This window comes from Saimiri boliviensis, chromosome 1, assembly GCF_048565385.1.
Source record: "Saimiri boliviensis isolate mSaiBol1 chromosome 1, mSaiBol1.pri, whole genome shotgun sequence".
Lineage (NCBI taxonomy): Eukaryota > Metazoa > Chordata > Mammalia > Primates > Cebidae > Saimiri > Saimiri boliviensis.
The window spans coordinates 151,060,713-151,075,057 of NC_133449.1; the positions used below are offsets into that span (position 1 = coordinate 151,060,713).

The following is a 14,345-nucleotide window of genomic DNA, read 5'->3' on the forward strand; positions in this document are numbered from 1 at the left end:
CTTCTGGGCTAAAGTTATCCTCCTGCTTGGCTTCTAAGTGCTGGGATTACAGGCGTGAGCCCACAGCATGCAGCCCCTGCCTTCCTCTTAACAATCCTGCAGCTTGGCTGACAGCAGGACCTGCCTCCCTAGGCCCGCCTGGAGGATCTCAGAAGCCTCAGCTCCTCAAAAGCAGCCCTTGCCAGAGATGTGACTCTACACACGGGACCAGGAACGGGCCAGGCCCCGCAGAGGCCTTGCACCTGGGTTTCCTAAACACAGCCTCAGTTCAGCCACACACCAACGGGGCAGGCGGGTTACAACAAACGCCAGGAAACGCACCCATGGGACAGGAAAGACGTGGGAGCCCCATGTGCCTTTGGTGGCTATGGCTGAATTTCGCAAGCAACATGAGAAATGTTTTATTCCAGCTTTTCTCTTAACGCAAGGGTTAAAATGGAAAGCTGTGGTGTGAGGCAGTCTGCGGAACACTAGGATGAGGGCGGGGACTGAGAGCTGTCCTCTCTGCTGCCACCTGCACCACAGGAGCCTTCCCAGGGCCTCTCTGGTTTCAGCCTCTCTTCACGGACCCCGACAGCACCGCTGGACTGGATGGGAGGGAGACTCATGTTGACTGCATGGAGGAGGAGCACTTTTTATAAAGATCGGATCAGGTTTCTGGAAACAAAAACCCGAGATCCTGAGAGCTGCTATTTAGACTTGATGCATACTCCAGAATTTCTCAGGTGTCCATTCCCCACCATCACCATACACCCAACCCTGGCTGGAGAGCGCACTCTTCAATGCGGAGGCAGAAGGGGCAGGCAGAAGAACCCAGGGCCCTGGGGGAGTGGGCGGGGGGCTCCCACACGTCTGGTCTGATCTGGTTGGAGGCATCACACGGAAGGTGTGGAGATGCCGCCAATGGGGACGCAGGGCCAGCTGAAGAAGACAAAGGCACCCCCTTCACCCCACACCTTCCCAGCCAGAGGGAACCAGCCAGCAGCTGATAGCAGCTCAGTTCTGACGGCTGGAGACCTAACACTAGGCGAGGGCAGGCTGGGATCTGCTGCTCAGGGCCTAGAGGCAGCTCTGGGCCAGGGTGGAGGCTGGAGGCCAGTCTGCATAGGCAATCAGCTCCATCACTGGGGTGGTGGCTGCTAAGAGCAAAGCCTGTGCTTGGTGCCTCAGGGACATAAAAGAGAACCACTCCCTGTTCCAAGGATCCCACGTGGGGAAGGACAAGCAGCAGCTGTGGCTACAGAGTACAGGGGACTCACTGGGGTGTGGGTGCTGAGGACTCACTGGGGTGTGGGTGCAGGGGACTCACTGGGGTGTGGGTGCAGGGGACTCACTGGGGTGTGGGTGCAGGGGACTCACTGGGGTGTGGGTGCTGGGGACTTGAGATGGGTGCTGTGCTGAGCAAGCCTGAGCAAGACAGTGCTAGAGGTGGGTGAGGAGATACAGAAGTCAGGTCAGGAGACAGACTCTGTCCTGGCACTGGTGCCAGCTGGGGACCCCCCAGTGCAGGCAAGGGGCTCACAGCTGCTAAGACCTGTGGACACAGCTTTGTGTATTCTGAAGTCATAGAGCACAAGAGCTGGGTGGCGGGGGGGAGGGATGCGACCAACCTCGCCTGTTCAGGAGGAATGGGGCTGGTACCAGAGCCTGTAACCCCTCAGCACCTGCAGAGGCTGCATGGCTCCCTGATGGGCGCTGGGGGCCGGTGTTTCTCGTGCCGTATTTCCCTGCACTCTGGAAACTCCTGCATCACTTGTCTTGGGCCTTTCACTGCCTCCTCCATTCCTCGGGCCACCAGAGGCAGGCTGGGGTCCTTTCCTTTCTCAGCCTCTAAGACCATCGTCTGGCACAGGACATACACCCAGGACGCTGCCTGGGACGGAGGGCTCCCTTCTGCCTCTGGCCGGGTAGGCCCTGCAGCAGCTCCTTGGAGGGGCTTGTGAACTGCTGGGCAGAAGCAGGCCTCCTGACCCCTCCCTCGGTCTCTAGATCCCAGAGGCCCTGACCTCCCGTCACCTCCCAGATGCTGACAAGGCCTCTGGGTGACGTTTACCCATATCCAGAGGAGTGATACAGGCCCCCATCAACCAGCTGCTTTGTAACCACATGTAGGGCTGGGCGGCTCTAATTTGAGCTTAAGTATTTGGACTCTAAGGATTCGTTACTATTGGGCCAATTGAAGCGTGGAGCCTACCTGCATCCTGCATCGCTGAAGAGCTCATGTGGGGCCACTGCTCTGGCTGCTGGGCACGTGACTGGCAGGCAAGGGTCACGCACAGCTGTGCTTCTGTGTTGCCAGAGGCTGTGCGCCAGCTCCCTGCCAGGCCCATGTCCTTCCTAGCTGTGAAAACACGAGCCTGCCTTGGCTTCTCCTGTGGAAGCCACAGCTAACTAGCAGTTGGAGGCAGCCTTTTTTCTAAGGGAAGGCAGCTCCCGCAGGCCAGGGGTAGCACGGCCAGGGCTGAGCCGCTACTAAGTACAGGGGCGGTTAATACACAAAGCCCACTTCTCAACCACTTGCAGGAAGTCAGCTCCCAGCCGCTCCCAGTTCTTCAATGCTGATCCCGCCACTGTACTGAATATCAGATCAGTAATGTCTGAAAAACATACGGGGAAAGTGCAAAGACATCCACGCCAGCCATGCCCCTCTCTTGCGGCGGCTCCAGCACCTGGCTCGGAAGCCTGGGCAGAAGGAGAGGCTCCTGCAGCGCCGGAAAGGGCCTTGCAGGCTCCCGGAAGACGGAACCAAGCCACTCCGCACAGGCGGATTTTCTAGAGCGCGGACCACTTCACCAGGCAGCGTCTGGGCTTCATTCTGCCCGTGTGGCCGGTTTGCTCTGTATTGTTGGGAAAATGTCAGGGCTTTTTGTATAAACTGAAAACACCAAAACTACATTCTCATCCGAGGCCCTCCCCTTCCTTCACACCCCAGGGTCTCCTGGGTGCGGTGTTACAGCTCAGGCCATGCAGGAGCCTGGAAGATGTCTGAGCTACGGGGAAAAAAATCAAGACATGTTATCGGCTCTAAAATGAGGACATGGCAGAATCAAAATTCCATGTCCATAAGCTGTATCAATTAGTCAGTTTCGTTAGTTACACTCACATTTGGGAACTAAGGATGCGTTAGGTTTTCCTCACTTTGCCACAACTCCTCAGTGAACATAACCAATTCCTAAAAACCACAGTCAATGAGATGAGTTATTCAGAACCAAAGGACTCTGAAGCAACGGTCATCATTCTTGCCGTCTCTGCAGCTGTGAGGCCAAGCAAAAGGCTAGGTGGACGCCTGGTCCCGGCCCCTGGCTGTGTGCACAGCCGCTCTGAGGATGCTCCAGGACGCAGCGCAGGACCAGCACGGGCCGTAGTCGTCTCCTGCCCAGGTCACAGCTTCCTTAGAAGAGGAAAGACTGGCACCAAAACCGTCTGCGCTCTCCACCCAAACCCCGGCGGGATTGCGCAGGCTGGCGCTGAGCCTCTGGAAGGAGCGACCGGCCTGCTGTGCCGTCCTCAGGAAGACTTCCGAGGAAAGGTAACCCAGTTGTTTTCACTGCAAGTCTTTTCTTTAGTTGACACCGCTTCTCACTAGCGTCCGTCGCGCCAGTTGGGGCCGCCTCACCCCAGGCAAGGAAGCCCCGGGTTTCCTCTCCCCAAGCAAAGGCAAAGGGAGGAGTGAGGCGGCGCTGCGGGTGGCACGGGCCCTCCCCGGAGAGGGGCGCTAAGGGTCATCTGTCGGCTCCAGACCTCCCGGGGTCCACACAGCTCGAGTCTCCCCAGTGGCTGCCTCGCGGCTGGGGACCCTGGAGGCTCCCACAGCGCCCACAGGGCCTGGACGCCCCCGCCCGGCCCCCCGCGGCCGGGTCTAGCGTCCCCAGGAGAGTGGGAGGAGCAGCGGGGTTGTCCAGGGCCTGCCGGTGCGCTGCAGGGCGGAGCGGGGCCTGCAACAACGCTCGGACGCCCCGGCCTCCCGCGGGAGCGCCCACCTGCCGCCGCGGGGTGGGGCTGGGGCGGGCTCCTCTCCTCCCAACTCCCGTCCCCTCTCACCCCACTAGGCCGGGTCCGGGCCACGGCCCTGCGCACTGACCTCTGCCCCGGCTGTCAGGTCCCGCGGGCACGGACGGCGCCGGGGCAGGGATGCGGCCGCAGTGCGCACCGCCCGGACCGTGCCTCCAGCAGCCCCCGCAGCGCCAGCACACCGCGCATGCCCAGCCGGCCCGGCGCGGCTGGAACCAGATCCAGCCGGCTGGACGGTGACGTCACCGCGCTGCGGGGGCGGGACCTCGGCGAGGGGAGGGCGGGGCTTCGGAGGGGGGAGGGCAAGGGGACCCCGCTGCCGCCCCCAGCCCTCTCCACGAGGCTACTCTGGCCGCCGGGGCTTCCTCTCCAGCTGCAAGGGCCGTGTGGCTCTCGGCAGCTCCCGAAAGCGCAGGGAGCACTCCTCTTCCAACTCTCCACGTAGTGCCCCTGCCCGTGGCACGTGCTTGCCTCCGACCACCCCCACACGGTCCCCATCGTCCCCCTACTTCCCCAATCTGCCCCCATTGCCCCATCTGTCCCCATCTCTCCCCCAATCTGATTCCATGTTCCTCCATCTCCCAGGCTCTGCCCCATCATAGCTTCATCTCCCCAATCTGCCATCTAACCCAATTTGCTCCATCTCCTCCAGTCTGCCATCTCCCCAATCTGCCCCTCTCTTCCCCAGTGTGACTCCATGTCCTCCCATCTCTCCCAGTCTGCCCCATCTCCCCCACTCTGCCATTTCCCCCATTCTGCCATCTCCCCAATCTGCCCCTCTTCTCCCCCAATCTGCCTCCATGTCCCCCTACCTCCCCTAGTCTGCCCCTATATCCCCTGCTCAGGCCCTGCAGGCAGAGGCCCCGCTCCCCCAGGGCAGCCACATGTCCAGCAAAGGGGAGGTGCTCCATACCTGCTGGCTGAATACATGGGTAAGTCACCGCAGCCTTTTCGTCACCACACAGAGGGCATCTAGATATCTTCCAGCTTGTGTGTTCCCTGCGCTGGGACTAAGACTGCAGATCAATGTTTTTGCTTGTTTTTGGCGATAGGGTCTTGCCCTGTCGCCCAGGCCAGAGTGCAGTGGCACCATCATAGCTCACTGCAGCCTTAACCTCCTGGGCTCAAGTGATTCTCCCACCTCGGCCTCCCAAGTAGCTGGGACTACAGGAGTGCACCACCATGTTCAGCTAATTTTTTAACCTTTTGTAGAGATGGGGGTCTCACCATGTTGCCTAGGCTGGTCACCAACTCCTGGGCCCAAGTGATCCTCCTACCTCAGCCTCCCAAAGTGCTGGGATTACTTGTGCACCACCCAGCCTAATTTTTAAGGTTTTTGTAAAAATTTGGGGGTCTCACTATGTTGCCTGGCATAGGAGGCTGGAACTGATTCTCCTGCCTCAGCTTCCCAAAGCACTGGGATTACAAGCGTACGCCATGGCGCCTGCCTTGCAGATCAATTTTATGGAGCGAGGAAGCCGCACTGGCCATCCTAGCACAGTCAGCCCGGAGGCTGGGCTGGTTCCAGGAGGAGGGGCTTAGACTCCCTCCCTTGGCGTCAGCAGGGGCGCCAGGGCTCGGGACATACCGTGCTCTGGCTGCGGGGTCTGCCCTGGAGTACATCCCTGCCTGGAGAGAGGGTGTGGGCACCCCAGTCCCCCACTGGATAAGGCTCTGTTAGGCAGGAGCCAGGCCTGGGGCTGGCTGTGTTTTCCTTGTGGCCGTTTCACCACCTCTGGGCGTGACCTCACGCAGAGGCCTGGGCTCTGTGGTGGCAGCAGGGAAGGCAAGGCCGGACCGGGGGCCTCCCGGAGCTGGTGGACACGAGGAGGCCAGGAAGGGACAGCCTGCCCGCAGCCCGTGGCCCCAGCGCTGCGGTGTTCCTGTTTAGTGGCTGCGCCGCAGGCATCCACACCCCCCTTTCACAGAGAAGGATGCACGCTCAGTCACTGGTTTCACAGGAGGGACTCAATTCTGGGCCTTCTGAGCCCCAGTGGCCTTGTGTGCTGACTCCCCAGTGTGTCCCCAGCATGAAAGCGCCAGCACACACAGCCACCCGCCTCCATGAACGCGCCAACCCATACAACCACCCATCTCTAGGAACGCACCAACCCGCACGGCCATCCGCCTTCATGAATGTGCCAGTCCTCATAGCCGCCCCCTGCACAAACACGCCCGTCTGCACAGCCGCCCCCTGCACAAACACGCCCACCCGCACAACCGCCCCTGCACAAACACGCCCACCCGCACGTCCGCCCCCTGCACGAACACGCCCACCCGCACAGCCGCCCCCTCCACGAACACGCCCACCCGCACAGCCGCCCCCTCCACGAACATACCCACCTGCATGTCCGCCCCCTGCACGAACACCCCCACCCGCACAGCCGCCCCCTCCACGAACACGCCCAACCTCGCAGCCGCCCCTTCCACGAACACGCCCACCCGCACGTCCGCCCCCTCCACGAACACGCCCACCCGCGCAGCCACCCCTTCCACGAACACACCCACCCGCGCTGCCGCCCCTTCCACGAACACGCCCACCCGCACATCCGCCCCCTCCACGAACACGCCCACCCGCACATCCGTCCCCTGCACGAACACGCCCACCCGCACAGCCGCCCCCTCCACGAACACGCCCACCCGCACCGCCGCCCCTTCCACGAACACGCCCACCTGCACAGCCGCCCCTTCCACGAACACGCCAACCCGCACAGCCGCCCCCTCCACGAACACGCCCACCCGCACGTCCGCTCCCTGCACGAACACGCCCACCCGCACAGCCGCCCCCTCCACGAACACGCCCACCCGCACAGCCGCCCCTTCCATGAACACGCCCACCCGCACAGCCACCCACTCCATGAACACGCCCACCCGCACAGCCGCCCCCTGCACGAACACGCCCACCCGCACAGCCACCCCCTGCGCGAACACGCCCACCCGCACAGCCGCCCCCTGCACGAACACGCCCACCCGCACAGCCGCCCCTGCACGAAGCCAGCAAAGGTGGACATGGGCCAGCTGCTGCGCCTTCCTAGGCTCTGTCCAGTGACCCGCCTGTGGGGCTGTGCTGTCCCCCGACCCATGAAGCCATACACAGGCTTGAGGAGTTGGGCAGGTGGGATTCTCCCTGACAGGTACCACCGTGCCTGCTTTCCCACAGCCCACACCCCTGGGCCCCAACACAGAGCAGCAGGTGCAGGGCTGTTTACTGCACCCTGCATATCACCACCTCCATAAATGTGCCAGCCCACGGATCCACCCGCCTCCACGAATGCGCTGGCCCACGCATCCACCCATCTCCACAAACGCACTGGCGCACGCGTCCACCCGCCTCCGCAAACGCGCCAGACCACGCATCCACCCGTCTCCGCAAACGCGCCGGCCCACGCATCCACCTGTCACCACAAACGCGCCGGCCCACGCATGCACCTAGGCTCAGCTAAGGGCCCCTTGTACCTAGTACAGTCTTAAGGGTGGAGTAGCTAGGGTGGGGCCAGGAGGGAACCTCCCACCACCCGAACATGGCCTTGGCTTGAAGCAGCAGTGGCCAGTAGTCCACAGTGAGACCCTAGAGGCCCCTCCCGCAGCAGCTCGGCAGATCCTGGTCAGAAGGAGGGGGCCAAGAGGGAAGGAAGGCACCCTAGATACCTGGTGAGCTGCTTCCGTGTCCGGGATGCCATTCTACATGCTGCGTATCCAGCACAGAACAAGACAAAGACGCGTGCCCACGGAGGCTATGCTGAGGCTGCGGTACTGGGAGAAAAACTGAAGGTAGGCTTAGCTTCTGAGACTTAAAATGGTTGGGGAGGAAGGAGGTCAGGGAAACAGCACCGCAGGCAGCACCTGGGTAGAGACATGCAGGGCGGGGGGCACAGTGGTCCAGGCAGAGGGACGGCCGGCAAGCACCACCCAGGAAGGGGCCAAGGGTACGGGGTGGCTGCGGGGATGTTCTGAGGGGGTGAGAGCAACCTGGTCACCAAACCTTACCCAGGTTATAAGAACTAGCCTTCGAAACCAGGTACCCTGAGAGCATGTGGAGCCTTCTGAATCATTCAAGAAAGACGTAACTATGTCCAACACATTCTTTTAATTAGCCATCCTGCTCTGGTGGTCAGCAGGCCCCACTTCCCAGACATGCCACACCCCAGAGAATGCAGGGTAAATGGACCCCAGATCCAGAGACCTGCTCCTGGCCCAGGGGGCTGTCCTAATACATCCCTCTCACTCGGCCCGCCTGGAAATAACGTCTCTGAGATGGAACCTGGGGCCAAGGGCAAAGCCCCTGCAGGTTGGTCTGCTGTTGGCCAGAGCAGAGGAGGTGCCACGGAAGGACTCAGCGAGGTTCCCATCTGCCAACTCACTTCTGTGGCATCACAAGAATCCACTGTGGGGGTGTGAGGGCGGGGAGGCCCTGGAAAGCAGAGGCCCCAGCCCTCAGAGCCCACAGCCACCCGTGCACACCGCCAGGCACCCCCACGTGACAGTGGTGCCCCTGGGCTGCTACAGTCCGCCCATAAGAGGCAGGGGCAGGAAAACCACACCAGCAGGTCCCTGAGAGAAAACACTCGTGGAAGTTGCCAAGCGCAATGCCAGGGTGCTGCATGTGCGTGGGCAGCACCTCTGCCCCAAGCATCCTTCCTCTAATCACGGTTTGCCCAGTCACACTGTTTGCCTGACCAATCCCGTACGTTCCTCACCGCCCTGCTGGGACACCTCCTCTCCAGGAAACCCGTGCGCCTGCAGTGCTGGAAAGAAGAATTACCACTAACTCAATACGAGGGAACACAGCCCAACTCAGTCCATGAAGCTAGTATAACCCTGATACCAAAACCAGATAAAAACCGAACTACAGAGTAATATCCCTTATCAACATAGATGCCAACATCCTACATAAAAAGAATCACATACCATGACCAAGCGGAGTTCACTCCAGAGGCAGAAGGCTGGCTCAGTATTTAAAAATCCATCAGTATAATCCAGCCTATCAACAGGCTACAGAAGAAATACCATGTGGTCACAACAATGGATACAGAGGGGCATCTGGCAAGGGACGGCCGGAGGGACGTCAAGACCCACGTGTGGTGAACACCCAGGAAATCGGTAACGGAGGCACCTCCCGAGTGAGGTGAAGGGCATCCACAGACACCCCTCTGAGGCCAAGAGCAGGGCAAGGGTGTCCACCCTCCCCACGGCTGCCCAACATCGGGCTGGCCAGTGCACCAGGGCGGGAAAAGGAGCAGAGAGGAAGAAATACAACTCTCTGTATTTGCAAGTGGCATGACACTGGATGCAGGAAATCTCAGAGAATCTACAAAATAATTCCTGGGACTGTGAGTAAGGTCAGCCCAGTGCAGGACCCACAGGCAGGAGTCAGGGTGCTGGCAGCGGACCCGCAGAAACTGACCATCCCATGCTGACACCACCAATGACTGCTCAGCAAAAAGGAAATGCTTAGTGGTAACTCTTACAGAAACCTGTATGGGACTTAAACGCTGAAAACCACAAAACACTGATGGAAGAAACTTTGAAGAATCGAAGTAAATAGAGAGACACGTTGTGTTCATGGACACAATAGACAGCATAATAAAGACATAAATTCTCCCAAAATTGAGGTATAGGTTTAATACAGCCCTGACCACAAATCCCAGGGTTTTTTATTTTTTGGTAGGTACAGACAAGATTATTCTAAAATGTATGTGGAAAACCAAAGTAACAGGGATAGCTAAAACAGTGCTGAAAAAGAATGACTGGAAGGCACTGCGTGCCTGATTTCGGGACATTGGACAGCTGCGGCACAGCACGGGCAGTGGGAGACACACAGAGGAACAGAGAACAGTGAACCCAGGAGGTGCCCCGTGTTACCATGTGATTTCCTCAAGCTTTCATTTTAGGGTCAGCCGTACCTGTGCAGGTTTGTTCTATAGGTAAACTTGTGTCATGGGGGTTTGTGGTACAGATTATGTCATCACCCAGGTACTAAGCCTAGTACCCAGGAGTTATTTTTCGGCTCCTTTCCGTCCTCCCACCTCCGCCCTCAAGTTCACTCCTGTGTCTGTTGTTCCCCTCTTTGTGTCCTTGTGTTCTCATCATTCAGTTCTGGTTTTTCTGTTCCTGCCTTAGTTTGCTAAGAACAATGACCTCCAGCTCCATCGTGTTCCCACAAGACACGATCTCATTCTTTTTTATGGCTGCATAGTATGCCATGGTGTGTATGGACCACATTTTCTTTATCCAGTCTGCCACTAGTGGGCATTTAGGCTATTGTCACGTCTTTGCCACTGTGAACAGTGCTGCAGCACACATTCGTGTGCATGTGTCTTGTGTCTTTATGGCAAAGTGATTTCTATGCCTCTGGGTATAAACTCAGTAATGGAACAATCTGATTTCTGACAAAGTTGGTAAAGGCAATTCCATGGAGACAGAAATCTTTCAACAAATGGTGCTAGAACAATGGGACATTTACAGGAAAACAATAAACCTTGAACCAAAGAAGATTTACAGATGGCAAATAGGCATGGGGACCAGAATGGCACATCCTTCGACACGATGGAGTGTCAACGAAAACAGCAGTGAGGTGGCACCACACACCTGTCACAATGGCCCAAATCCAGACACTGACATCACCAAACGCAGGCGAGGATGTGGAGCAACAGGGACTCCCTCACCACTCTGGGAAGTGACGGCAAAATGGCATGACACTGGATGCAGGAAACCTCAGAGAATCCACAGAATAATTCCTGGGACTGTGAGTAAGGTCAGCCCAGTGCAGGACCCACAGGCAGGAGTCAGGGTGCTGGCAGCGGACCTCACAGTGAACTCAAATGGATCATCCATTTAAGCCACTTTGGAAGTCAGTTGGTGGCTTCTTACAAAAGTAGGCAAAATCCTGCCACAGGACTCAGCAAATGTGCCCTTTGGCATTTACGCATGAGCTGAAAACTTAGGTTCATGCAAAAACCTGCACACAGATATTTCGAGCAGCTTTATTCATAACTGCCACAGACTGGAAGCGACCAGGATGCTGTTCAGTAGGTGAGTGGCTAACCGTAGTCTGTCCAGACACTGGGATATTACCCAACACTAAAAAGAAAGGTTCTGGCATGCCGTAAAAAGAAAGGTTCTGGCATGCCGTGAAAAGACACGGGAAAGTAACAGTAAACTGCTGTGTGAAAGATGCCAGTCGAACAGGCTGCGCTGTGGGATCCGGCCGCCTGACATTCTGCAACACGTAGCCACATGGGGACAGGAAAGGGGTCAGTGGTGGTCAGGAGGGACCAATGAACAGGGCCCTCTTGGGGCAGCAAAGCTGCTGTGTGTGGTGCTGTAACGGTGGGTGCACAGGAGATGTTCATTTATCAAAACCCACAGGGCATGCTGCACCAAGGGGACCCTCTTGTAAACTGCAGACTTTGGGTGATCATGATGCGGCCTTGAAGGTCACCATTGTAACAAATGCAACACTCGGGGTGGAGGGTGTTGATAATAGGGGAGGCCGTGCATGTGTGTCGGGGTGTGTGCATGCAAACTCCATCATCTGCTCAATTTTGCTGTGAATCTAATAGTGCTCTAAAAAAAACCACAAACAAACAAACAAACAAAAAACCAAAAAAAAAAAAAAAAAAAAAAAACCACTGGGTATGGTGGCACACACTTATATTCCCAGATGTTGGGAGGCTGAAGTGGGAGGATTGCTTGAGGCCAGAAATTTGAGACCAGCCTGGGCAACACAGTGAGAAAAAAACTTTAAATATTAGACAAGCATAGTGGCACGCACCTGTACCCCAGCTACCCAGGAGGCTGAGGAGTGAGGATTGCTTGCGCCTCAGAGTTTAAGGCTACAGAGAGCTATGATTGTACCAATGCACTCCATCCTGCAAAACAAAACAAGCTAAACCTCACAATGAACTCAAATGGATCATCCATTTAAACATCAAATGTAAAACTATAAAGCTTTAATAAGAAAACGTAGGAGAAAATCTTTGGGACCCGGGAGTCATTGAGGAATTCTTAGCCATGAAACCAAAAGCAGATCCTTAAAATGAAAAAGGAAAATAAAAAAATCGATAAATCAGACTTCACCAAAATTAAAAAGAAAAAAAAACCTTTTCTCTGCACAACCCTCATTAAGAGGATGTAAGAGATAAGCTACGGAGGAAGACAAAATATTTACAAACCACACACGCACAAAAGTCTTTCGTCTGGAACACGTAAACATCAAGAAGGCGCAGCTCGGAGCGGGCTGAGAGCATGAGCAAGGCGGACGTGCCGGCTGCAGCCGCGCTCTACGCGTGAGTGGCTGCTGCTTGCCACGTCTCCAGCTGACAGTGCCACTTGGGGTCAACCTGAGGTCGGAACGCTGGGCCATACACTGATGACCCATCCTGGGCATCTGCCACTTTCCTTGTGGGAACAGCTACTTATGCAGAATATGGAAAAAGTCCAGGCGATAAGCAGTGTGGATGGAATTTGGGAAGGACTGGAGAGACTTCAGCGGAGGGAGGGAGGCCCCCCCCCACAGCAAGGTGGTGGCCACACTCCAGGGAAGAAGCCCTGGGTTCTGTTCAGGCCATCCACAATTCCTTACTGACGTTACTGGGGCTCCAAACAATACCAAGTTTTATGAATACATTCACAGTGTAGACTCACTTACACTAAGGCTCACTCTCTCATTTTATCATCTCTAATGTCAAGGTATGCCTTATAATCAACAGGCCACAAACAAGGTCACAAGCCACACTCACAAGAACTAGGAAATTAATTGCAAAATATTCTTTGTCGGCTGGGTACAGTGGCTCACACCTGTAATCCCAGCATTTTGGGAGGCCAAGGCGGGCGGATCACAAGGTCAGGAGTTCGAGGCCAGCCTGGCCAATACGGTGATACCTTGTCTCTACTAAAAATACAAAAATTAGCCTGCATGGTGTCAGGCGCTTGTAGTCCCAGCTATTTGGGAGCCTGAGACAGTAGAATCGCTTGAACCTGGGAGGCCAGGGTTGCAATGAGCCAAGATCCCGCCACTGCACTCCAATGTGGGCGACAGAGCTAGATTCCATCTCAATAATAATAATAATAATAATAATAATAATAATTCCTTGTTCTTGATCAGCGTGGCACACAGGATCAGACTCACTCTGCAATCAATCACTAGAGAAGGTCCATCTCCAAGGGGAATGCCAGTTTGCCTTTCCCACCACCCCCGTCCACACTGGGAAAGCACAAATGCAAACAGACCCAGGCCAGGTGAGGTCTCTACAGCTCCTGACCAGCAGCCCTGGATCCCTGGGTGGGGTGCAGCTGCTTCCTGACCGCCACTCAGAATAACCAAGAAAGCTGCCCACCCGCCTGAATGTGGCAGGGGAAGGGTGGTCCCAACGTCTCTGTAAGACACGAAGCTGCATCACAGGAACCTCGGCAACACGGTGGGCTGCAGAGTGTGGTGCACAACTAGGGCACCCCCCCATCTCCCCCAAAACACATACACACGGCACACACAGCCACAAAAGCACAGCCCCAGGCCAGGACCACACAACTGCCCTCAAATGCCCTCACCAGTCATGCAGGGGATGCCACATCCACGTGACTTCAAACATCAACACTAGACTAGGATACACCTGGGATGCTGAGTCAGGGCCACACACCTCCTACACCCCTATCTGCCTCCCATCCCTCCCCCCATCAACCGAGCCTTGTACAGGGGCTGGCTGGGACCCTTGGGTACACAGCTGCAGCCTCTGGAAGGCATTTACACCCCCAGCTATGAGAACTTATTGTGGTTCAGGTGGAGGGTGGCTCTCTCTGATGATCTCCCCAGGGCACACATAAGCTTTCCCCGATTCTCCCTGACGAGCCTGGCCTGCTTGGTCGGGAAGTCCCTGCAGATAAGGCAGTCTGCGGTGACCTGAGAGTTCAGTAGCTTAGAGGAAGCTAACTAACCTCCAGCAGTCCCCGGCCACAGAGCAACCATGGAACCTGGAAGGGATCTGACAGGCTCCGCAGACTGACCAGGGATTCTGAGGTCTTGGGCCATTTATACCATGGAGATAACAAAGCTTGCTTTTAGTCAAGTTGCTAGGAGGGCCCAAAGTCCCAAACTCTGATCTAAAAAGCTGGAGTACCCCTGGGTACAAATCCCAGCTCCAAGGCCTGTGGTGTGACCTGGCGCAAGTTGCTTACCTTTTGTTTTTTTTTTTTTTTTTTTTTTTGAGACGGAGTTTCGCTCTTGTTACCCAGGCTGGAGTGCAATGGCGCGATCTCGGCTCACCGCAACCTCCGCCTCCTGGGTTCAGGCAATTCTGCTGCCTCAGCCTCCTGAGTAGCTGGGATTACAGGCACGT

At 56.7% G+C, this 14,345-nt stretch overlaps 1 protein-coding gene across 4 annotated transcripts in view; it reads right to left on the reverse strand.

Annotated features, from left to right (window-relative positions):
- CHLSN (cholesin) overlaps positions 1–14,345 on the reverse strand; it is a 130,765-nt gene that overhangs the window by 17,303 nt on the left and 99,117 nt on the right. The window contains exon 1 of one of the 4 annotated variants that reach the window (XM_074406712.1): positions 2,195–4,027. The exons of the other annotated variants lie outside the window; for them this stretch is intronic. Coding sequence (XP_074262813.1) covers positions 2,195–2,200 — 6 coding nt within the window. The 5' untranslated portion in view covers positions 2,201–4,027. Of the gene's footprint in view, positions 1–2,194; positions 4,028–14,345 lie in introns of those variants that run through there. 4 annotated transcript variants of the gene reach the window in all.